At 54.7% G+C, this 23,377-nt stretch overlaps 1 protein-coding gene and 1 long non-coding RNA gene across 5 annotated transcripts in view; one reads left to right on the plus strand and one right to left on the minus strand.

Moving 5' to 3' along the window:
• Positions 1–23,377, minus strand: part of LRRC20 (leucine rich repeat containing 20) — an 85,473-nt gene that overhangs the window by 20,159 nt on the left and 41,937 nt on the right. For all 4 annotated transcript variants that reach the window (XM_058696584.1, XM_058696585.1, XM_058696583.1 and 1 more), the window contains one exon: positions 4,366–4,533. In XM_058696584.1, coding sequence (XP_058552567.1) covers positions 4,366–4,533 — 168 coding nt within the window. The remainder of the gene's footprint in view (positions 1–4,365; positions 4,534–23,377) is intronic.
• On the plus strand, positions 17,014–21,483 carry LOC131492792 (uncharacterized). The gene is made up of 2 exons (XR_009252294.1): positions 17,014–19,642; positions 20,449–21,483. It is a non-coding gene; the product is annotated as an uncharacterized LOC131492792 (long non-coding RNA).

Here is a 23,377-nt window from a genome sequence, read left to right on the forward strand (position 1 = left end):
TGACTAAGCGTCTCCACCTCCTCTGAAACCCTCCCCGGCCTCTCCTGGGAGCCCCACCTTCCAAGGACACGTGGCCGGCCACCCTCTGCCCGGATCCTCCCCCTGGCACACTCGGCATCCTGACCATGACTTCTCTCTGATGTGGTGGTTTACCACCTGCCTGCACTCACACCTCCCTCACGGCCTGTAAGCGGCCTGAGGTCAAGGCCTGCACCTCATTCATCGTGGCAGCTCTTATTTCTTCTCCAGAGACCACTTTGCCCCAGGGAGTCTCGTCTATAAAAACTTAGAAGCGCCCATCCGCCACTTTCTGGTTTGGAAAATAGAGGGGCCGTCCCGTATCCCAGAAACCTGTTAACTCGCTGCTGTCTGAATAAATACTCTGAGCTACAAATCCTCTTCTTCCTCTCGGGAGCACCTAGAGAAAACAACTATGTCCTGGTAGGCTTGTCTCCAGGACCCAGGCAGCCACCCATTGGACGGGGGCATCTGCTGCTGTGTGTGTGCCTGGCGGCCAGCGGGGAGGGTCGAGGCCCCTTGATCTGCATGACCTCACGTTCACCTGAACCTGGCCCAGACCTGCAGCCCCGGGGTGGGGGGGGGGGGTGGGCAGGCAGAGAAAATGATAAGACATGAGGAGGGACTTTCAGACTGAGAGTGCAGGCCAGTAGGGTGGTGAGGGGGGATGGGTGGGGATAAACAGGTGGCCCTGAACCCATCATCTACCTGACTCCGTACTTGGGTGGTGAGCTCGCCTCCTCAGCCAAGCCTCCCTGCCTGTCCTCACTCCAGCCCCACTAGTGAGCAGGAGGATACAGACGGTGGTGACCGTGATGGACAGAGACATGGGTGGAGAAGAGCGAAGGGAGGGCTGTATTGTGTGGCTGGCGGTGTGAGCTGCGGGGGACAAGTAGCTAGGCTGGCTGAGGACAGAGCCCAGATCTCTGCAGGACAACTCAAGGGAGTGGCTTCCGGCATTTCCTCATCACGACCCACGGTGAGAAATACATTTTTACATCACAACCCAGTACACGTGTCTGTGTGTGTACGTGAAACTGAAACAGAAGTCACAAAGCAGCATTACCATGCTACAGGGGACGCAGCCCATCACGCTCTGGCCTCAACCTTCGGATCTGATCTGGCTTCGGGGCTCGTTAGTGGGTCACAGCCGGCAACTCGAAACAATCTGCCCTGCCGTGCCTCGGGAATTCCAGAGGGCCTTTGGGGCTTAGGAATTCCTGCCTAGTTCAGTGCTCTCAACCACCCGAGCACCTGCTGAATGGCAGACACGTTGCTCGATGCTGGGTGGGGATGGGGAGCAGAGCAGCTCCGAGAGGAGGGTATGGAGACATCATACACACAGACCAGACGACTCTCAGTACAGGGGGCGGCAACGGGGCCACCAATGCTACCAGATACACGACCTGAGCGCACTCAGCTCCGGCTGGGCACCAAGGAGCAGCACCGTGACCTGCTGGCAGCTGGTATCAGAAAGCAGACACGAGTGTCCCTGTCCTTCCTAGCCCATCCCTTCCCCCTCTGCGAACTGCAACCCTCTCTCCTCTCCCCCAGGTTCTGGCCCAGAGTGGAGGAATATCGGGCAGCGGTGTTATCCAGAAAGCAGGAGATGAAAGGAGTCGACCTCGACCCCTCCCAGGGTGCCGCAAGCCTCCAGGGCTTCCAAGGGCCAGGCTGGAGGTATCCTCAGGGGCAGCCCCTTCACACCGAGTCTCCTTGTGCTGCACTGGGGGCTTGCTTCAGAGCTGCCTGCTCTCTGCTTGCTGAACTAAAACCTAAAGGCAACTCACGCATCTCAAATCTATTTCTCAGGGAAAAACAGTTTCTAACACCCTCTGTGGGCCCTGGAGGGGAAAAATATGTCACTCTTAAGGCATCCTAAGCTCCTACTACAATTATCCCAATGAGATCCTGCAGACGAGCTACAGCTGGCAAAAAGTGCAAAGGTATTTCCGTAATGAAGGACTGTGTAGCCCTCACCTTCCTCACTGATTAAAGCCCTCCTCCATCCCGCCGGGCTCTGAAGACTGTGGCCTGGCCCTCCCGCTGTTTTGGGGAGTTAGAAGCAATCTAAGTAACTAGGATAGATCAGAGAGAGAAAAAGGAAGCGAGGAGACTCCAGCAAGGGAACAGCAGTTGCCTCCATGTGTCCCTTCTCTCCATCTGGGGGGCATGTGGGAGAACCCCCGAGGCCTCCCGCAGTGGAGCAGGCCGTGGCCCAGTCGAGCACCCCTGGGAGCTGTTGCGCACTTGGGGGAAAGCAGGGGCCTCTGCCGAACAGGGGCAGTCCCCAGCATGTCCATATTCCCTGGGCCTGGACCCAGGCTGGGCAGCAGGATGTTCTGTACAGGTGGAACTGGCTGGGAAACAGCCCGGGGGTTGATGTCTCTTTCCCTTGGCCAGATATACCACATACCCCTGGCCATGAAGGCTAGGGGAAATCTCTTAGACCTGCGTTTCTACATCTATCAAATAGGCCTTGAGCCTGTGCATGAGCATTCTTGGAAAACTGTAAGGAGCTCCCATATGTAGTTATTACTGTCACTTTACAAACAGGAAGAGATATCTATACAGGAGAATGAGTCAAAACAGCCGATCTTTGTTTCGGGAACGGTCGCTGCTGAGGGATCTGGGTGGCCTGGTGGGAGGGGAAGGAGTGGGAGATCTGTACCACCCTGGACTGCTCACTTCGTACTACAGCCAGACAGAGGCCCCCACACCCTGCTCCCCTGCTGAGGGCAAAGCTACCTTCTGGAGTGGGGGTGGAGGGAGAACCTCCGTTTAAAAGCTGGGAAGAAGCTGAGGCACAGAGAGGTGATGGGAGTCTTCCAAGGCTGCGGTCAGGAAGGGGGGAAGCCAATGGCCAGGGCCTGTCCTGGCCTGCCTGCAGCTATGAACCCAGTTCTGGTCTCCGCATCAGCTCGTAGGAGCCCCTCTTTGGTAACCGCTCCGTTCAGTAAGTAGCAGAAGGAAACAGAGGCATTAGGAATGGCCTTGAAGAACAGGAGGCAGGGGAGGAAAGGCCCAGTGAGGAGAGCCTGCTGAGAAGGAAGGGCTTAGGGTGAGACCACAGTCAGTCACACCAGCGCAGGAGGGAGAGCACCTCTGGGCACGTTCCTTCCACCTAAAGACAGCACAAGGGCTTAAGGGACTGGAGAGCCACCTCGGGGCCAAAGGCACTCAGGGATCCTGGTCTTGGGAGGGAAAAGTCCAAACCAGAGCGCATCCCCAGGGCCTTCCCAGGGAGCAGACAAGGAACCCCATCCTAGACACGGAGCCAAGTCTTGTATACTCGACCTGGCACTTCTGGAGTCTCACTGTGCAACCTGATGGGCTCTCATGACTTCTCTGAGCCTCAGTTTACTCATCTGTAAAAGAACGGATTCCAAACCTCAGAGGTTACCTGGTCCTGACCCCCCGCCCCGGCCAGGGTCCTGCAGGCAGCATCCCCGACAGAGGGGATGCTCAGCACGTGCGGGAGGCAGGCGCTCTCCATCCAGCTCCAAACCACTAGAAAGCTCTTGCTTTTAGTCAAATGGCATAATGGCTGTGAAAGCAATTACAGAAGTAAAAGCAGAACCAGAGGGGGTTATTACTGACACTGCCAACATCAGATGTGACGTGAGAGGGCCCGAGAAACAGGGCTGAAGAGGGGCTTCTGAGGGAGCCAAGGCAGCCAGACGAGGGAGCCGAGGAGGAGGGCAGAGGGGCCCTGGTGAGCAGCTGGAGAGGATGCCCGGGGGAACTGCCCACAAGGAGGAAAGGACCACCCGCTGGGCCTGCCGTGTGCAGAAGGCACTCTGAACCCAGGGCGGAGACCCTTGGGTTCCCTGGGGGGAGTGTAGGCGTGCAACGTTAGGCACAGAGGCCCTGCTCTGAACACATTTGCCTGGCGGCCCCTGCTCACTACCAGTGAAGAGCTCACTGTGGAGTCCAGGGAGGGAGATGGGGAACTTAGGTGGAAGGAGATGTATATAAGGTTCAAGCTGGAGGGCCTGGGAGGCAGCCCAGACCAGCAGACGGAGATGCAAGAGAGAGCTCGTAGACCGGGGTGGCCCGCTGGTTCAGGGAAGGCTGTGAGGAAGCCCAGGCCTTCTACCTGCCAGGTGTGCAACCCAGCCCCAGCAGGTGGCAGGGCCTCAAAATGGTTCCCTTCCCGGGCTCAGTGCCCCGTGCTCAGGTGTCTTAGACTAGAAGGCTCACCCTGGCCTTTATGTCTGTGCAAGTCTGACCCCGGAGCCCCATGTCTGTGCCCTGTGACCCCGTGAGCCCCTGCGGAAAGGGAGGGCAGAGGGAGGAACTGCAGACAGTGGGAGGCGCGGGGCCCACACGGCCGGGGCCGCTCACCCACGATGTCGTTCTCCTCCAGGTTGATGGTCTCTAGAGCTGGCAGGGTAGTGAGCTGCTCGGGGAAGTCACGGAACTGGTTCCGGGAGAGGTCGATGGCCTTGAGGTGCTGTAGGGTACTGACCTCGTTGGGGAGCCGGTGCAGGAAGTTCCCTTCCAGGCGGAGCTCTGCCATGTGAGGAAGGAAGAGAAGGACGGGTGAATGGGGGCAGATGACAGGGACAGCGGCACCTGGGCCAGGAAGGCAGAGAGGCAACCCCAGCCATGGAGGCAGACCCCTCAAGGGGCTTGCCGCATGTGTGCACAGGAGGAGGGCCCGCCCCACCATGCCAGCTGGGCTCCCTGCTTTGGGATCCAGAATGGAAGGCTCTCCCAACCAAAGCGTGGCTTAGACAAAGGGTCAGGGCGGGCTGGCTCCTCGCTTCCTCAGACAAGGCCTCAACTCTGGGCGTCGAGAGGACAGGTCCCTGGACACACCCACACCCACAGCCCAGCTGAGGGACACCACTTTCTACCACCCTCCCTGCTCAAGGAGCAGCCAGGGGCAGCCAAGGTCTTTCTATGTCACGTGACCCCACTCCCCTATTCAGCCCCGACTGGCCAGATGAGCGTGGGTTCCCACCCGACAGCGGCTGCTCCGAGAACCAGCCAGTGACCCATGCAGGAACCCGGGAAGAAGGTGAGCTGGGCCTATGGGAATCCCTCCCTTGGGGATCTGTTTAAGGCAGGGCTGGCCATGGTAGAAGCCGACGCTGAAATGTGTTCTACAGAGAGAAGCCTTGGGAGGTCCTGGGGGGCCCTGGGCAAGGACAGGCATGAGGGGCAGAAACCAAGCGTCAACGGGGAGGTAGCATAACGCAGGGCTTAAGAGTGGGGGGGATTGGGGGTCCCCACGGCCTGGTTCAAACCTTGCCTGAGAGTTGTTCACTCAGTTATCTAACCACATTAGGTCTCAGTTTGTTCATCTGCAGGAAGGGACTAATAATAGTAAGCGCCTCACAGGGTTGTTGGAGGCTTGAATCCGGGAGCATGGGTAAAGCACCTGGCATGGTGGCCGGCACAAAGTTCGCATTCACATGCCCTGCTATTACCATCACAGCACAGGGCTGTGTGAAGACCAGGCATACGCCAGCACATGGCTGGCACATGTAGGTGCTCAATTAACATTAGGGAAGGACCTAAGGGAGCAGCGGAAGCCGGCTGGCGGCTGGAGTGTGGGGGAGACCGAGAGGCAGAACTGCCGTGAGCCCAAGATAAAGAGGCTGGGCCAGTGGAGGCCTTGGTTTCCGGGGCTTTCCCAGCCCCTGTCCACACGTGACCTTGAGTGAGCCCCTCCTTTGCTACATGACTCAGGTGAACCCTGTCATCTTGTCTCACCTAGAGGAAACCGATGCCCAGAAATGCCAAGTGACCTGAGGAATGACCTCAGCTCTTCTTCCCAGGGCCAGCTTTGTGGGTCTGTGACCAGTGCAATCACATGGGGTCCTAGGTTCAGGAGGGTCCCACACCGGAGATCGAACTACCTTCAAAGTCCTAATAAATTTATCCTGGAATCTGTGTCTTACAAAGAGCGAGTCATGGGGTGTCAGGTCATGCCTGGTCCTCTCAGCAGCCTGCTCTTCTGCCTCCGGTGCCCCAAGGCAGGCTGGTCTTCCCCTCTTCACCCCTGCTCTGCAACTGTGTGAGCTCCCTGTCCCCGGCAGGGGCCTGGGCACAAGGAACATCAGCCGGGCACGTGTGCCCACGGCATCTCGGCTGGAGCACGGTGCCAGCTGTCCCCCACACTCCCTGCCCCCTGGCTGGCATCACCAAAGTATGTCCAGTGGGTGGCAGCTGGAGGATGAGTCTAGGCAGGAGGGAGCCTCTCACCCACCCCGACCCAGGTTCGAACACATCCCGAGGCTGAGGTTTAAAGATCCTTCAGCTGCCTGGCTGCAGCTCCCCACATCCTGTCCCTGTCCAGGACAAAGCGTGGAGGTCCAGCATGCTGTGGGGGCTGTCAGGCCTGAAGGTTCATGTGCACGTGCCCTGCATCATGGGGGCAGGGACACCCTAGACGCTGACGAGAGGCTGCACTTCCTGCCTTCCTCCTGACAACCTTCCTGAGTCTGGCTTGAATTCGTCCTCCTGGCCCACAAAAGGCCCCCTCTAGAAACGAGTCACAAAATATGAATTGTGTAATCTTACTACACACAAGTTAAATGCTCTGATACGCACATCTAAAAGTGGCCTTGTACTGCATAAAGATGGATGATAAGGGGCGCCTGCGTGGCTCAGTTGGTTAAGCGACCGACTTTGGCTCAGGTCATGATCTCACGGCTGGGGAGTTCAAGCCCTGCGTCGGGCTCTGCGCTGACAGCTCAGAGCCTGTAGCCTGCTTCGGATTCTGTGCCTCCGTCTCTCTCTCCCCTGCCCAGCTCGTGCTCTGTCTCTCTCTCTCTCAAAAATAAATGAACATAAATAAAAAGATGGTTAAAATCCACGCTAATAATTTAAAGTTTTGATTGGTCTTTAATTAGAAGGACATTAAATAGCAAATAAGAAGTACCACGACACCCTGAGAGAGACCTCGGAAAAAAGAAAAAGCTTATGTTCCTTTAATGGTTCCTTTAATGGCACTGCTTTCTGAAAGAGGATCCTGCGTTTTCATTTTGCACTGGGCCCCACCAGGCTGGCCCTGCTCCTCCCTCCGTGCTCCATGTTCCTCCTTCTGACCCTCCAGGATAGAGCCCTGAGCTGTGGGGGATGAGCTGCCCTCAGGTGCCAACGCCTCCTCCCAAGGTTTGGCAGTGAGAGCAGAGCCCCGGCCCATGGGCTCTCTGCACCCACGCCACCCGCAGGCCCCTGCTCTGCCACACTGGGCCTCAGGCCGGCAAGAACTGTATCTGGTTCATCTTGTTCCCTACGTCCAGCCCTCTGAGGGGCACCCTGTGGTCGCTCAGAAAATACTTGATGCACAATGACTCTTCCCACCCCTCACCCAGGGAGCAAACAGATAATGCAGGGGGTCTGGCTGGCCTGCCTCTCATTTTCCCACCTCCAGAGAACCACTGCTTGCCCCCCACAAACTCAGCACACCCCTAGCGGCCAGGCTGTTAGATAGCCACACCTTAAACCAGAAAATGTCCCTATTCAGATCACAGTTATAAGGCCGCTGTGTTGGAAGAGAGGCAGGAAAGCGTCCAGTCCAGTGCTTCCCGGGCTTGCCTCTGACGGCCACGTAGAGCATGCTGCTTTGTACTTGTAGTCTTCTCTTTCCAGAATGTTCTTGACCAGTATATTCGCAGTGCTTGTGCACCATTTCATGTGTGTCCTTGCTCAAATGTCACCCTGTCTAAAGCAGGGTGCTCTCCCCTGCAGTGTTTACCTCCACAGCAACCATCATCACCTAACTCTGCTGACCTATTTGTACACTGGCCACCTGTCCACAAGAATGGGAGCCGCACGACAGCGGGGCTTTGCTCTGCCGTAGAGAAGTGTCCACAGCACGGCACCCGGTACATGCTGAGTACTCAGTATCTGACCAGTGCACGAATGAATAAATAAACGATTCTGAGTATCAGCCTCCCGATTCTGCCAAACTTCCGTTCCACTTATACATTGTTTTTTCTCAAACTGAGTTGTTCTTTGTTATTACAGAAAAATGGGAAAAAAAACTTATTACTTTCCAGAAGAACAGTGTTATTCACTTCTCCCTGGAGGCTGTTGCCAAATGAGGGATCTGGGCCCCAGGCGCACTTACACCGGCGGAGGGGTGTGTGGGCAGAGCATCCCAGGCAGGGGGGTGGCTGCCTCATGAAGTGTCTCCGAAGCCACCTGCCTGCAACGGACATTTGTTCTCAGACGAGAACTGGCCCAGTTTTCCCGGCTGTTCAGTTCCTGTTGGGTGTGTTTCCCTAAGCCCCCCTTTTCTAAGAACGTGTCTGCTACCCTCTGGGCAGTCTGGCTGCCAGCGCACCCCCATATCCCCCACTCACAGTCCCAAGTGCGGGTGGGGCCTGCAGTGGGCCACTCAGGGAGCCGGTCTGGCCTCCAAGGGGCCGCTGCTGGCGACGAAGAGGGCAGTTTTGAGGGCACTGCTCCATTTGCCGAGCTCGCTGGCAGGTGCCAGTCGGTGTTATGCACGGGGAGGTGGCCAACGTTCTCAACTGTCCCCAGGTTTGTTTCATTGCCACGGCAGGGAATGCCAACTCTGGGAAAGCTTCCTCACACCTGGGCACTGGACACTGCCTTGCTGGAACCGCCGCATTCCTCCGGCAGACCTCACCGGCTGGGCCACACCGGTGAGATCGGGGTATAGCCCCGCCCCCTCCCGTGGCTAAGTGACCATATGGCATGGGGGTGTGACAAAGCCAGGCTCTGGGGCCTGGTGTTTGTGGGTTCGGAGTTGGACTCCGCCCCTTCCAGACTATGTGACCTTGGGCAAATTGTTTATCTACCTCTGCCTCAGTCTCTTCGTCTGTAGGATGAGGACAGTACCGGACTCTGCTACAGGGCTGCTGTGAATTTAGTGAGTTAAGGCACGAAAAAGGCTTTGAACAGTGCTAGGCACACAGCAAGTGCTATGTAAGTATGTGAGACAGACGGGTAGGCAGACAGCTAGGCAAACCATGCCAGGTACCTGGTGAATGCAGTAATCCAATTAGTAATGAGTTGCCTGCTAAGCTCGTATTCCTAACTGCCCAAACGTGGGCTTGGAAGAGAAGAGAACGCTCTTTGCCTGAAGCTATAGTGAACACAAGACCATCCTCTCCTGCTTCAGACAGCCTCTCAGGGTCCCGAGGCCTCTGGGGAGCAGGTGTCTGGAGCACCGACCAGTGGGGAGCTGACAAGTACAGTCCCAGCATCACAGCCGCACAGCACACGAGCTTTCAGGGGACCCACCACCTGCTGGCCCTGTCCCTTTATACCCCAGGGCCAGACCCCACAGCGGGGGGGGGGGGGGGGGCAACTGGGACAACTGCTGCGGTGGGTGGGAAAGAGAATCTTCCCTTTCTTGGCTTTGTAATCCTGAGTCTTTGACATGTTCAGGACTGCTGTTTAAAAAAAGCCTTTTATCAAACCCTGCAGGGCGTGGGTCTAACGACAGCCCCAAGATGGCTGGGTACCGTGCGAAGCATCCACCGCTACAGACAGCTTCCGAGAGCCTTGCAGGAGCCTGCCTCCCTGTGCAGCCTGCACAGTCAGGGCCCGTGGGTGGGGTGCTCCCTGGGGGTCTCAGCGGCCTCACCTGGCACCCCACCCCCACAGCCTGCTCCCACTGCAGGGACCCCGAGGGAGCATCCCTGACTAGCAGAAGCCTCACTTGCCGGCCGTCTCTGCTGCTCAGCATGAGAACACGCTGCCATCAGTCAGTCGGGGACGGTAGAGACAGGCCATCTAGTCTGGGAAGGTGAGCTGCAGGAAGGCTCCGCCCAGTGCCCCGAACACAAAAACTGAGGGGTACGGCCAGTCTAGGAAGCCCTCAGCCGTCATTCACCCCTTTTCAAGGTAGCAACGTAGACATCATTACTGAGGCTAGTTTAGGGGCCACGACATCCTTGAACGGAGGTATCCAGAATGACCAGAGGGGCTTTCTTTCCTGCACCTCAGACAGGTTTGCTTCGTAGGCTGGTGGGTACCTGCTGCTCACGTCCAGGTTTGAGGAGATCATGCTGAGGATGGCAAGTAGGTAGGTGTGTGGCCCGGCTCCAGTGTCTCATCGATACAGCCCAGGCCAAAGAGGCAATGCTCCTCTGCGGTGGGTAACTAGGTACTGCTGGGCCAGGGAGAGAAGGAAGGGGCCAGAGGAACCCAGCAAACGGGGAAGCAGGCAGAGCCGGATGAGGTGCAAGAACCCCAGGCAGGCAGGCGGGCGGTGTCGGCATGGTCCACCAAAGAGGACACGGAAGCGTTAAAGTTGAACTCCAAGGAAAAAGACAAGTGAGTTACCAAACCAGGACCCAAGGCCGGGCCAGAGGCCCCTCGAGGGCCAGGACCCGTGAGGTGCATCCTCGTATCCTGTGTGCCCAGCACAAGGCCTGACACAGAGAGGGCACTCGGGAAAGACTTGACAAGAAACAAAGGAACTGCTGTAGGCTGATTAGGCCAGAAACTCCTCAAATGCTTCCCGCTGCTCCCAGCCTAGCACAGGGCTAACCCCACAGCACGGTGTGCATGAATGTGAGCAGTCAGGTGTAATCTGACAGACGTGAGTTATTGCCCTTTTCCAGAACAACCAAATGGAGGCAAAATGGAAAGTTACGAGGGTCAGAGAGCTTAGGAAGAAGAGCCCTCCGTTCAGAGCGATTCTTGAGCAAACCTTTCTGGAGGCAGGAATGCCTTGTTGGGCTTGTACTTTTTAATTAACCATGCTGGGTGATGGAGCAGTCTTGGCCTTCTGATACCTGGGGCATCAAAATGTAGGGACTTGACATTTTGTAAAGCTTGGATGAATGAGCCTTTCATGGATCTGTCACGGTCTGAGCCTCTCCAATCTCAGCCATCATTCTCTCCATTCAACACTGCTTATAAAGTCTTTTGCCTACCCTTTTGGAGGCAGCCCATGATGTTTTTGGAGCTAGATCCAGTATCAGATTTTAGCTGCCCCACTTACTAGCTGTGTGACGGTGGGCCTATCACCAAACCTCTCTGAGTCGCTTCATCTCGAAAAAAATGAGATGATAAAACTTAACCTCTGTGTTGCCAGGAACACTGAAGGAGGGGATATGTGTATAGCACTTGGCATGTGGTGGGTGTTCAATAAACACTAACTCTGTCCTTTCCTAAGGTGAAGGAAAGAGAAAGGACACAAATCATGTTACACAAGCGTGGCGGCCTGCCCAGGGTGCCTGGGAACTGGAGCGAGCAGAGGTTTGATTAGGGGCAGGTCTTTGCATCTACTGGACCTGGAAGTTCTGTTCAGCAGTTCTGGGCTCCACCTCGGGCAGAGGGGGTTCCTGTCCTGCTCCTCCCCCAGCCCTAAGAGGAGTGGCTGTGATCGCACAAAAGCCTCTGGGTGAAGTTCACACTAACAGCACGCAAGGGAAGGGGGTAGGCAGAGCTCTTGACTCACAGCTGGAGCAAGATAAAGAGATGCAGAGAAAAGCTACTGAATAGCAAGAAAGAGACCCGGCGGGACGCACTGAGCAGTGGTGAAAAGGACATCAGTCCGATGAAAAGCTTCCCCCACCTGGTGGTGGAGAAGCCCTGGGCTGATCTTCCTCAGATTCCGCTCCCCCGCGGCCCCACCTAGCCTTGCCCCAACCTTGGTGTCTGGATGCCCCCCACCCTGCCATTCCCTGAGGAAAGGGGACAGTCATCGGATCTCCCCGTTCCCTTATCTGCGAATCTCCCGGAACACAGGGGGCATCTGTGCACAGACCCTGCATGTGCTACTGTGGAGCTACACGCTGGAGGAAAGTCACGGCCCAGTCCTCAATCGCTACTGAAGGTGGCAGGGAGCCTAGCCCTGGGCGGTGGTGATAGCTATCACAGAAACCAGACGCTGTGCCAACTGTAACTCCAATCCTTGTTCTAGCCACTGAGATTTGGGATTATTTGTTCCTCATGCGAGACTGGCCTACCCTGACCGGTACGACTGGTTTAGCTTTAAATGTATTTTCTGCTTACAAAGGCAGTGCATGCTCACCGTAGAAATACAGACATCACAAAAATATGGAACACAGAAAAATGAAAATTGTACGTGTTTCCACCCCTAGGGAGTACCAGTCGTTTGGAATTCAATCTTCCATATTTTTCTGTGTACGTACTAACAGATGGATGGACAGATGGGTAGACTAACGGATGGACCAGCACTGTTTAAAAAAAACAAAAAGGCAGGGGCGCCTGGGTGGCTCAGTCGGTTAAGCGTCTGTCTATAGCTCAGGTCATCATTTCACAAGTTCAATCCCTGCATCAGGCTCTGTGCTGACAAGCTCAGAGCCTGGAGCCTGCTTCGGATTCTGTCTCCCTCTCTCTCTGCCCCTCCCCTGCTCATGCTCTCTCAAAAATAAATAAAACATTAAAAAACACAAATGCAATCATAGACTATGTACTCTTTTGAGACCTGCCTTTTTCCTTCAAGAGAACTTAGGCAGCTTTCCAAGTCATTGCTTGGTGCATCCTCTGGAGATCGCTGCTCTAAAGATTCAGACTTGTGGATACAAAATCACCCCCTAGTCCCGGCTTCATGTTCCCCAGGGAAGGCTGCTCTCTGAAGTCTGTCTCTTCAGCAACAGGCTCCCAGAAAAGACTCAGCTGCGAGGAGGAGGGGCTGGATCTGTCTGAAAGGCGGCCTCTCTCACAGTTCAGAAACTTTTCTGAAGAGCAAAAGTTGTAGAGGGAGTAGCAGCTGGGTGGGCAGGGCTCATGCCCTTGGCGTTCAGGTCCTTAACTGCAGCAAGGTCATCAACGAGGCTGGACTGAACCTTGGCAGGGAAGGGGAGACTCTCCATTACGGAGCTTCAAAGGGGACCCAGAGGTGCTCTGGTGTGGCAGTGTCGGCCCACTCCCGGGAACCTGCTGCATTCGGCACGTGCTAAAGCGCTCGGCTCGTGGGGGAGGGATTCTAGGGAAGAGCTCTTCTGCTGGACGCCAGAAGTGTAGCTCCCTGGGTATGGGGCTTCTAACAAAAATGAATAATGGTAGTTAATGCCTATGGACGCTAGTATGTTCCGGGTACTTGTTCTAAGGGTTTACAGCCAAGCAGCATTTTCATTTTATCATAACCTATTACCCCCAGTTTACAGAGAGAGGAAATGACTTGTCCAAGGTCGAACCCCAACCTCTCCCCCCAGATATTTGACTTTCCTCTCCCAACTCCCAATACCAGGGTTTGAACCCCAGCCACACCCCCCAAAGGAAGTGGGCCATTCGCGTACCCAGCTTTTTCCACAGTGGCATCCTGAATCTCTGCGACATCTGTTCTCAGGGTACTCAGCAAACCTGTTTATGTCGTGCTGAATGAGGGAAGGGCGCAGAAGCCGGAGGGGCTGGTTCTAGTCTACCTCCTCCTGTGTCCGTGGGCCCTCCCTCTCCCCGGACAGCCCTATGAGGAGGTCTTCCCTGCCCATTTACAGCAGGGCTGAGAGGATGCCCTGAGGGGGCTGTGAATGGCAGAGGTGCTGTGTGATGTGTGAGTCATTAAGCACCCCCTAGGCGCTCAGCCCAGCACTTGAACATGAAAAAAGGATAATCTTTGGCAAGCAAAAGCATGCAATAAATGGAATTTCTGTGAGGGAGGTACAATACCCATGGGGCTTAGTTCTTGGATTCTGGAGCCTTTATGGGAACCAAAATTGAAAGCGAACTGTAAAGCAGAAACAGAAAGGGAAAATCACGAAGAAGGTGGATGCAGCTGGGACACATGACTTACGGGAAAGTCACTGAGACACAGTGATACCAAAACAGCCTTCACTCTCTCACTCAGCACCTCCCATATGGCAGCTCCTGCGTGATTGTGGGGGAAGTCATGGCGAACACCAGTTCCTTCCCTTAACGATTTACACACCAACGGTGGGGCCGGGGGGGGGGGGGGGTGCGGTGGGTAAGGAACAAAGACAAATAAGGAAAGAAGATTATTTCAGATTGCTAGGAAGGCATTTGTGACCAGAATGAAGAATGAGAAGGAACTAGTGTGTGAAGAGTCCAGGGGAAAGCTATCAGGAATAACAAGTACAAAGGCCCCGAGGTAGGAAAGAACTTGACACATCTGAGGAACAGAAAAGGGGTCAGTGTGCCCAGAGTGCGGACTGCAAGGAGAAAAGTGGTAGACATGAGGCTGGAACCAGGTTAGGCAGGGTCTGAGACCCCGGGAAGATAGTGGGTTGACTCTTCGTGAGACAGGAAGCCACGGAAAGCATTTTGGGAAAACGTGTGCGCGTTTTGTGTGGACTTTGTATCCCTGGGAACTTGCCGAACGCGTTTACGAGTCCTAGGAGGGTTTCGTTTTTGTAGATTTCTCGGAGTTTTCTATGCGGCAATCATGCCGTCTGCAAACAGGGGCGGTTTTATTTCTTCACTTCCAATCTATACTTTTATTTCTTTTTCCCGTCTTGCTGCAGTAGTTGAAACTTTCAGGATGAGGGCAGACATCCTTGCCTTGTTCTCAAATTTACAGGGAAAACAAATGCTTCATTGGTAAGTCTGATGTCAGCTATAGGATGTTTACAGATGTTCTTTACCACCTTGAGATACTTCTCGTTTGCCTAGTTGGTCAAGTGCTTCCTTTTTGTCAACAGAGAGAATCACAGGATTCTTCTTTGTTAGCTTTTGATAGGATGGGGAACACTGACTGGGTTTTCAAATGTTGAGCCAAACTTGTACCTCTGGAAAAATGAGTAAACCCCACTTGGTCACGGCATACAATTCTTTTGTATGCTGCTGTATTTGATCACTAATTGTTTGCTAAAAATTTTTGTGTCTTAGCTCATGAGAGACGTTGGCCTATAGTTTTCTTTTCGTACCGTCTTTATCTAAATTTGGCATCAAGGCACTGCTGGCTTCATAGCATGGGTTGGAGAGCATGCCCCTCTCTTCTATTTTCTGGCAGAGACTATGTAAAACTGATGTTAATTCTTGTTTAAAAGTTTGTTAGAATTCTCCAGTGCAATCACCTGGGCCTAGAGAATTTATGTCAAATTTATGAGTGCAATGCTGTTCATAATAGACTCGGTAGCTTTTGAGTGGAGACCAAACCGTGGAACAGCTTCCAGGCCCCCGTCACCATGGGAGGACTAAGAAGACAGGTTTCTTGGGATCGAATCCACCACACCTAAAGTCCTAGCCCTGTTGAACTCCCGGGACTTTATGTCACCCTACCCTTGGCACTTGAGGTTTTCTCTGCCATCTCCACTTCAAAGGGAGAACAGAAGTGTGGATGAGAGCCCCAGCCACCTGATTGGCTGGTAGGCTAAGCTTCAAAAAGAAATCGTACCTGCAGCCAAGCTGGCTTTGCTTCTCAGCCCTGGGGCCACGATATACTCTTTTTCGTGGCGGTGTCACAACAATGCCCAGGCCCCGCCAGCCTCTCTCTTGGACAGAGAGGGCGGAGGTCCTCTGGTCCCAGGGGGCTGCGTTAATGGGACTCCACATGCTTCTTTCTGCTCTCTTACATCAGGGTTCAGAGCCAAACAACCTGGGCTCCCAGAATGGACAGGGGCCCTGGGAGAAGACCTTATTCCATCCGGCTCCCAAGACTGTCCACAGCCTGAGAACAGCCCATCGTGACATTCCCTTATTTGTTATCCTTAGTAAATTGTGGTTTCCGGTGTCTGTTTAATGGACCTCTCCTTCCCCAAGTTTTTCTTATTACTTCCGTATCATCCGTATCTTGGACAGTTGCCAAGTGTGACTCAGAGGCCTAGGACTGACCCCAGCAGACAGAGGAAGCCTGCTGGTTCCGTTAAAGGACAGATGAGGCTGGCCTGTAGTAATTACGCAGCCGGGCAGGGAGGGAAGGTGCCAGCTCCAAAAATACCTGCCCACTGAGGATCAGCCAGCACCGTGGCTGTGACCCTGCGTCAGTGAGCAATCATGTAGCTTGCTGCCTATGAGGGCCCCCCTGTAGGGCAGTCAGCTCCTGGAGTGAGGCAGTAGGTGACCTTCAATTGGTCCATGCTCAGCACAGACAGCTGCTGTCCACAGTGGGCAGAGGGGCGAAGAGACAAGAGTCAAGTTTCCAAAAGCCACATCTACGTGGATGGAAGGAAGGAAGGGATGAGAAAACTCATCTAACCAGGTCTGGAAATAACTAAAACGAAGTGCTAACCATTTGCCTCGTGCAAAGAATAAGGGGACTCTCATTGTACTGACATGGACCACTTTCGAACATACGTTGCTAGGAGATAAACACAAATCGCAAAACAGTTCACACACCCTACAAAGGAGCTTCACAGAGGAGCTCTGGATGTGGACCTGCAGATCTGACCCTTTGTCCTCGTGGCATGGCCTCGGGCAAGTTATTTAATTAAACCCTTTCTTGCCTCAGGGTTCCTCATCTGAAACAAAGAGCTGATAACACTACTGACCTCATCCTGTAAGTGCTACCGACATTAAATACATGTGTGTTCACACTGGCACGGAGCCTCTCTAGAACTGGTAAGAGCAGGTGCCTCTGGGTACAGGAAATGGATATCTGGGGATGGGAGGAACAGGCAGACTTCTGTTTCGCTATTTCCCTCTCTGAGCCTTGGAATACCATACTGTGTGCATCCGTTGCCCGTTCAAAACAAATAGCAGGAACCTCAAATGAAGGAGTTCCTGCTTCTTGGAGTTTTGGAGTTTTATACCAACTAGAGAAACGTACGAGAAGTGGGTAAGAAGGGCAGAGGAGGGATGGAAACTCTTAAATCTCAGAGCCAGGAGCGAAGGAGGGCTCGGAACAGGGAAATGAAGGGGAATGACAAAGCCCCCTGTCACACGGGGAGCGGGACATGTTTGCTGGGGCCCTGCGGGACTGAGGCATCAGAGCCTATGCTGAGCTGCAGATGTCCCAGGGCCCCAGGTACGTACACGAGTCCTGGGTCTGCTGGCTTCCGGGGGTTGGCGAGGTGCAGGATAGAGACGTTCTCCTGCTTGTGTGGCAGGAATAGCTCTCCAGGGTGCCTCTAAGACCCCTCCAAAGGGAACTTATTTTATTTATTTATTTATTGTCACCTTCCAGGAAAAAGGACACAGTTTGGTTTATAAGGATTTATAAATGAAGTGAACAAATTAACAGCCTATGAGATTTACACACTTTCCACGATGTATTACTATTATGTCCCTTTTAGGATGAGAAAATGAAAGCTCAAAGTGGTTCGATAATTTGCCTAAGGTCACACAGCTTGGAAATGCCAGGGTCTGGTAGTTCCTCACAGCTCTTAGCAAAGTGGCTGCCAAAGAGCGGCCACAAATAGCTGAGCGCATAAAGAATGACAGAAGTGCCATCCATCAGAGGTCTGGCTAACAAACCACAAAAGCCATCCACAGAGGGCCGTAGGCCTTTTGGGCTGAGACTTTGGGGCAACTCCCGTCACAAGGCAGAGACTCGTTCCCACCTCTGGATTCTGGGCTGGCCCTGCGAGCGCTCTGATGAATAGAATACAGCAGAAATGACGTTCAGGAGACGTCCCAGTTCAGGCATCAAGCTCGGCACCAGCCACTTCCTCTTGGGAGCCCAGCCACTGTGAAGAAGTCCAAGCAGGTTAGAGGCCCCGGGGAGCGAGGCCCTGGAGGATGAGGGACCCCAGCAGAACCGCCAGCAGAGACCAGCCGACCCACAGAGCTGGAGGAAATAGCACACTGTTGTTTTAAACCAATAGATGGTAGGGTGGTTTGACGTGCAGTTAATAGAGCCAAGAAACAGCTCTTCTGCCACCAGCAATACCCTTGGAGCAGCACACGCTTGCCTGGATGTTCCAAGGAGAGCCAGCCACGTCTCACCAGTGTCCCAGGCCCGGGCTGTGCTGGACAGGGAAGCAGGCCTCAGGTTCCACCCCACCGGGACCGTTCAGCCTCCTCTTTCACAGCGGTGGGGGTAGTGGCTCCCGCTCGGGGTCTGAACAAGACCCACAGAGCGTCGTTTTGAGCCCCGCCCGCCTTTAGCCTGCGTGCCACAGGAGGGACCAAAAGCTGGAGGCGCCGAGGGAAACAGGGCAGCCGAGGAAGGCGGGCATGGTGGCTCTTTGGAGAAGGTTTCCCCTTTGGGGCACCAGCCCTGGCTCCACAGTGAGGTCAAGTGGGAGGGCAGAGTAAGCAAGCAAAGTGGGGACACTGAGGCAGAAGCCCCCCTCCCAACTCTTCCGGCTGTGTATCAGTTTCCTACTGCTGCTGTAACAAATTGCCCCCAACTTGGTGGCTTTAAACAACACGAGTGTATCATCTTACGGCGCTGGAGGTCAGAAGGCCAAGATGGTCTCAGAGGACTAAAACCAAGCCGGGGAGGTATGTACCGTCTGCAGGCTCTAGGGGGAGAGTCCGTGCCTTGACCGAAGCCGGAAACGGCTTCTAGAAGCTTGTGGCCACATCACTCCAGTGGCCGTGTCTACCATCACATCTTCTCTAGCCCTCCTGCCTTCTCATGAAGACCCTATGAGGACATCCACCCACCTCCCACTTAATCCATGTCAAGGATCTCAACTTATTCACATCTGCAAAGCCTCTTTTGCCGTCCGTGTGAGGTAATATAATCACAGGTGGCAAGAACTAGGACGTGGACATCTGTGGGGGGGTCACTCTTCTGCCGACCGACCGTGCGGTGAGAAGTCATTCGTTCACCCATTCCGTGTGTAGTTTTGAACACCTACGGCCGTGTACAAAGACTGTGTTGGATAATGCTGGGGATGCAGCGGCTCCCAGGGCTGTGCATGCACTAACTCATTCAATCTTCACGGGATCCCTACGAGGTGAAGGCTTTACCAGTATGAGTCTACAATACCACGGGGGAAACTGAGGCAAAGAATAGTTAGACAACCTGCCTGTGGTGACAGAGCTAATAAGTGGCAAAGAGCATCCATCAGGGCCCCAACCAGAAACAGATGAAACACTCAACTCAGGATAATCAAGGAGGCTTTATTTGCAATGAACTGTTTACAAAGGTATAGGAAGCGGTAGGGAAACCTCGAGGGGTTGTGCAGGAACCCCGGGTTAGAAGCAGGGAGCTGTCACCAGCCAGAGGAAACCTGGGAGGACAGTCACGTAAACACTGGCTCAAGAGAAGTGACCTTGGGACGAGGGGCACAGCCAGCCCGAGATGGACCTCACGGTGCCAGGGGAATAAATTCACTGAGCTTCTTCTCTCTCTTCCCCTGACCTCCTGGGGGGCTCCCCACTGGCCCCACCTGACCACAGCCAGAGGGTGAGAGAGGGTAGGATCAGCATGGAGAGTGGACCCAGAGGGAAACAGAAAACATCACGCCCCAGAACTGGGCGTCTAGGCTTTGAACATCCAACAGCCCAGCCTCTCATCTTGTGGGTCCTGGTTCAGCCTGACCACAAGGCTCCTCACCTGGTGGGCCCCAGGCTCAGGGTGACATCAGGGCTTGATGACCTCATAGTATAGACCAACAGCCTGGAAACACTGGCCTTGGTAATCCTATCTCTGGGATTCTAGCCTAAGGAATGCTAAAGCCCATAATACTTGGGATTCTTTTAATTCTCTGCTAGGGAGGGCTGACCCACTGCCCACAGCGTGCACACAGTCTTGGCCTTGGCCCCACGGAGCTCGGCCAGGAAACCCCAGGGGACAGACATCCTTGAAGACTGATGGCGAAAACTGATGTAAAAGGCCACAAACTGATCACCGCCTTGGTATCACGTAGGAACTCTTGATCGTCAGCAACAGGGAGCTGCCCCCTGTGAATGACTCAGGTGAGAAGGACCCTCCCAGGCCCCGCTATCCCAGTGGTGGGCTATGCAGGGGGAACCAGATGTGTGCCCAACAGAGGAGATCTGCCTGATCCCAGACTAAAACCAAAGCGCCTAACTGACCACTGCAAGGCTTCAGTGTCTGCCCTGCTCTCCCCAAATAGTTCTGGATGCCTTCTTCTCTCGTCCTTCATCCACTCAGTGCCATTAGCAAAAAGAAAAGTAAGCCAGTGGGCCAAGGCAAAGCGGGAAACAGAGGGAGACACCCCCCCCAACCCCCATCTCCCCCTGCTTTGGGGTCACTTGCCCCGGCTCCTCCTTGACGGACTCTCTGAGGACCACTCACTTGCTCAGACCAGTTGCCGATGACATGCCATATCCTCTGCTCTGTAATGTCCCATGTGGTACTGTTTTTATTTTAGTCCATTTCCCAAACATACCTCCCATCTTCCTAAAGGAGGCCTTGGGAACTCCCCCTTTTCCTTCTGTCCAATGGCCCCTCCAAGCCGTTTCCTCTGGAGGCTTCCGACTCCCCAGTATTTTGGGCTGAGTGATGTCTCCCCCTGCCTCCCAAATTCCTATGCGGAAGTCCCAGTTCCCGGTACCTCCCAGTGTGGCTGTGTTTGCAGGTGAGGACTTTTAAGAGGTGCCCAAGTTCAAATGAGGCCGTTAGGGTGCCCCTAATCCAATCTGCTTGGTGTCCTTACAAGAGGAAGTCAGGATACACAGAGAGACCCCAGGAATACGTGTCCACAGGCAGGCCACGTGGGGACACAGTGAGAAATCAGCCACTGGCAAGCTGAGGAGACAGGCCTCAGAAGAAGCCAAATCTTCCAACACCTTGGTGTCTGACATGCAGCTCCCAGAACTGTGAGAAGTAAATGTAAGCCCCCCCGCCAACCCATGCCACAGTGCTCTGTTGTGGCGACCCTAGCAGACCGACACACCCACCCACCCACCCCCCCAAAGCAGAATAGACTTGTGCCCCCTGGCACGCCAGGCTTCAAGGAAATGTCTGCTGTGTCACCCCCCACACGTTGAGGTGGCTGTCCACTCACACGCCCACCTGCCCCGAGAGCCTGGGAGCTCCCCAAGAACCACGTCTAGGTCTCTGTTGTCTCACCCCATCCTAAATGGCGGGTGTCAGGAGGGGGTAACTGAGATGACACGTGTAAAGCCCTCCGCGTGGAGCCGCGAGGGCTCAGCGCCCAGTGCGTCTGGACCCCCGGGCCACCGCTCACCTGCTCATGCCCCCAGCTGGGCCACGACAGGTGCTCTTGAGGAACTGCTGAGCTGAGTTGAAAGACGGGCTGTGAGCAACTGAATATACATGCAGACAACGGCCAAACCGAACATAAAAACAGAACTGTGGCCCACAGCCTGCAGCACCCTGCCCAGAGAGCCAACCCACTAGCCACGGTAACCAGCCGAGGCGGCCAGTCTGCTCCAGGTCCGACTTGCAGGGAGTCAGACTGCCATCTCTTCTGACGGTCCAGGAAGCCCTGTAACACTCCCGTAACAACTGGCCCCAAACAGCCGGGACTTGACTACTGACAATGTCTCTGATTTTTATTCCAATTTCCAACTTAGGGCTAACTCCGGAAAGCCAAAATGCACCCTAACCAGTCACGTAGGATGCCCCCTGCAAGCTGGCCTGCCTCCAGCTTCGCCTTTTATCCTCTACAAAGCTTTCCTGCCCCTCCGCTGCCTTTGAGTCTCTCCTCGATGCCGCCCGCCAGCTGCTCACTCCCCTGCGGGAGCCAGCTTGGAGTAAACAGCCTGTGCTTCTCATCCGGGGGCTCTTTGTGGATTTCCACAGGTGTCTCTCGCACACCCGGGGCCTGGAAGACCCCGGGCACAGTCCGGGAGCAGAATGACTTGAATGAGAGGAGGAAGTGGGGAGACAGGCACGCAGGAGAAGAGGGGACAGAAGAGCCAGAGTCCAACAATGAAACCCGCCACTCCACAGGGCGCACCTGCCCTTTGCATAGATTCCATCTGTGCCACTGGCTTTTTCCTTCTATAAAATGGGTGAAGGGTGTCAAGGGGACGCAAACCCGAGGAGGCCACGAGCCCAGCAGAAGACACTCGCCGGGGCTCCCACAGGAGACAGTGTGGCAGGGAGGGAGGAAGCGGATGCCTTTCTCCCTGGCACCAAGGCAGCCCGCCTTTTCTGTCAAGAGCCACAAACAGGGAAGGGGAAGCCGGCAGGCCTGGGAGAAGTTCAGCAGAGCCTATTCAAGTTTCCTCTTCACACATAAAAGGAGGGGGCTTTTCTATTTAAAAGAGAAACTATAATAGAGGCTGGGGCTGGGAGCATCTCTTCAGGAGCCAGGAGCCAGCAGCCAGGTGCCACTCTCGGCTCCAGCCCCTCCCTGCCCCTGGTCACCAGCGCCGCCGCCTTTGTGAAACCCAATTACTGGGCACATCGCAGCTTTTCCTTTGTAATCCAGGGTGGTGTGGGGGAGTCAGCAGCTGCCAGCCGCACAGAGGGGGTTCAAACTGCATCCTTCCATAGACTTCTGACCAGAAGGGTATTTTATGATAAATATATTTCCGCAACTAAGCCACAAACACAATGGGTTCTAGCGCATTTCTCTGGCATGTGTCACTGTGCCCCCTGGACAGGGCTTATTTATTCATCTCACAAGGCAATGCCCAGTGTCAAGTCCTTTGAAAGCCCTTGCTTCCCGGCCCACCCACTGCCCATACCACTCTCTGGAAGAATTAAGTTTTCTTCCCATTGTTCCCAGCATGTTGTCCACGCTGGCATCATAGGACTTGGTGTGGTTGACAAGTCTGTTCTGTGACCCTGGGCTCCTTCCGGGAGGGAGCTGGTCTGCCAGTCTTTGTCTCCCAGCCTCCAGACACAGGTCTGGAATATGGCAGGTGCTCCGGGGAAGGTTCAAGGAAGGAAAGCACAAACGAACTCTCCTCTTACCCAAAGGAAGCACCCTTCCTGATTGCCCTTCCTGGAGGTCCCAGCCAACCCCCACCACCCATTTTCGATCTTTCCACCCTCCTCCGCAAAGCAAACATCTCCAGGGGACCCTTGGGCTAATGCGGGAGGCCTGGAGAGGCAGCCCTGGCCTGCAAGGTGGACGACGTGGGGGTGCTGCTCCGAGATCCCCGATAAGCCTCAGTCTCCCTGGCCTTCCTTTTCCATCCATGACATGAGATGGCAGAGACAGATCTCATATATTATGGGAGATTCTTCCAACTGATGGCCCATGGGCTAAATCTACTGTGCAAGGGTGTTTTATTGGCTTCCGTGTTATAGAACACCTGGTAAAAATTCACACAAAACCCGTATTTCTAGCTTCTACTGACAAAACCCCAACAGCCTCATGGCATACCTGGCAGAGCGGAGAGGGGTACGTCTCCCACGGTCCCCACCACTCTCAAACCGCGACATTTAGTACTCGCACGCTAGTCTCTCAGGCATTGGCATGTATAACCCCTGACCCATGGCCTCAACCTTGGCTGCTGCCACTTCAGAATGACTGCTGTAGGTTTTAAAAGATGCATACAAGGCCCAGGCCCATACTCAGACATTCTGATTCAACTGGGCTGGGGGTAGAGCCAAGGCAACTGTGTTTGTAGAAAAGTTCCTCAGATGAGTCTAATTTCTGCCAGGGCTGACCACTGCGGCCGATGGGGCCTGCGCAGAGAAGTGGCCCCCAGA

The sequence above is a fragment of the Neofelis nebulosa genome, chromosome 13 (assembly GCF_028018385.1).
Source record: "Neofelis nebulosa isolate mNeoNeb1 chromosome 13, mNeoNeb1.pri, whole genome shotgun sequence".
In the NCBI taxonomy this organism is placed as follows: domain Eukaryota; kingdom Metazoa; phylum Chordata; class Mammalia; order Carnivora; family Felidae; genus Neofelis; species Neofelis nebulosa.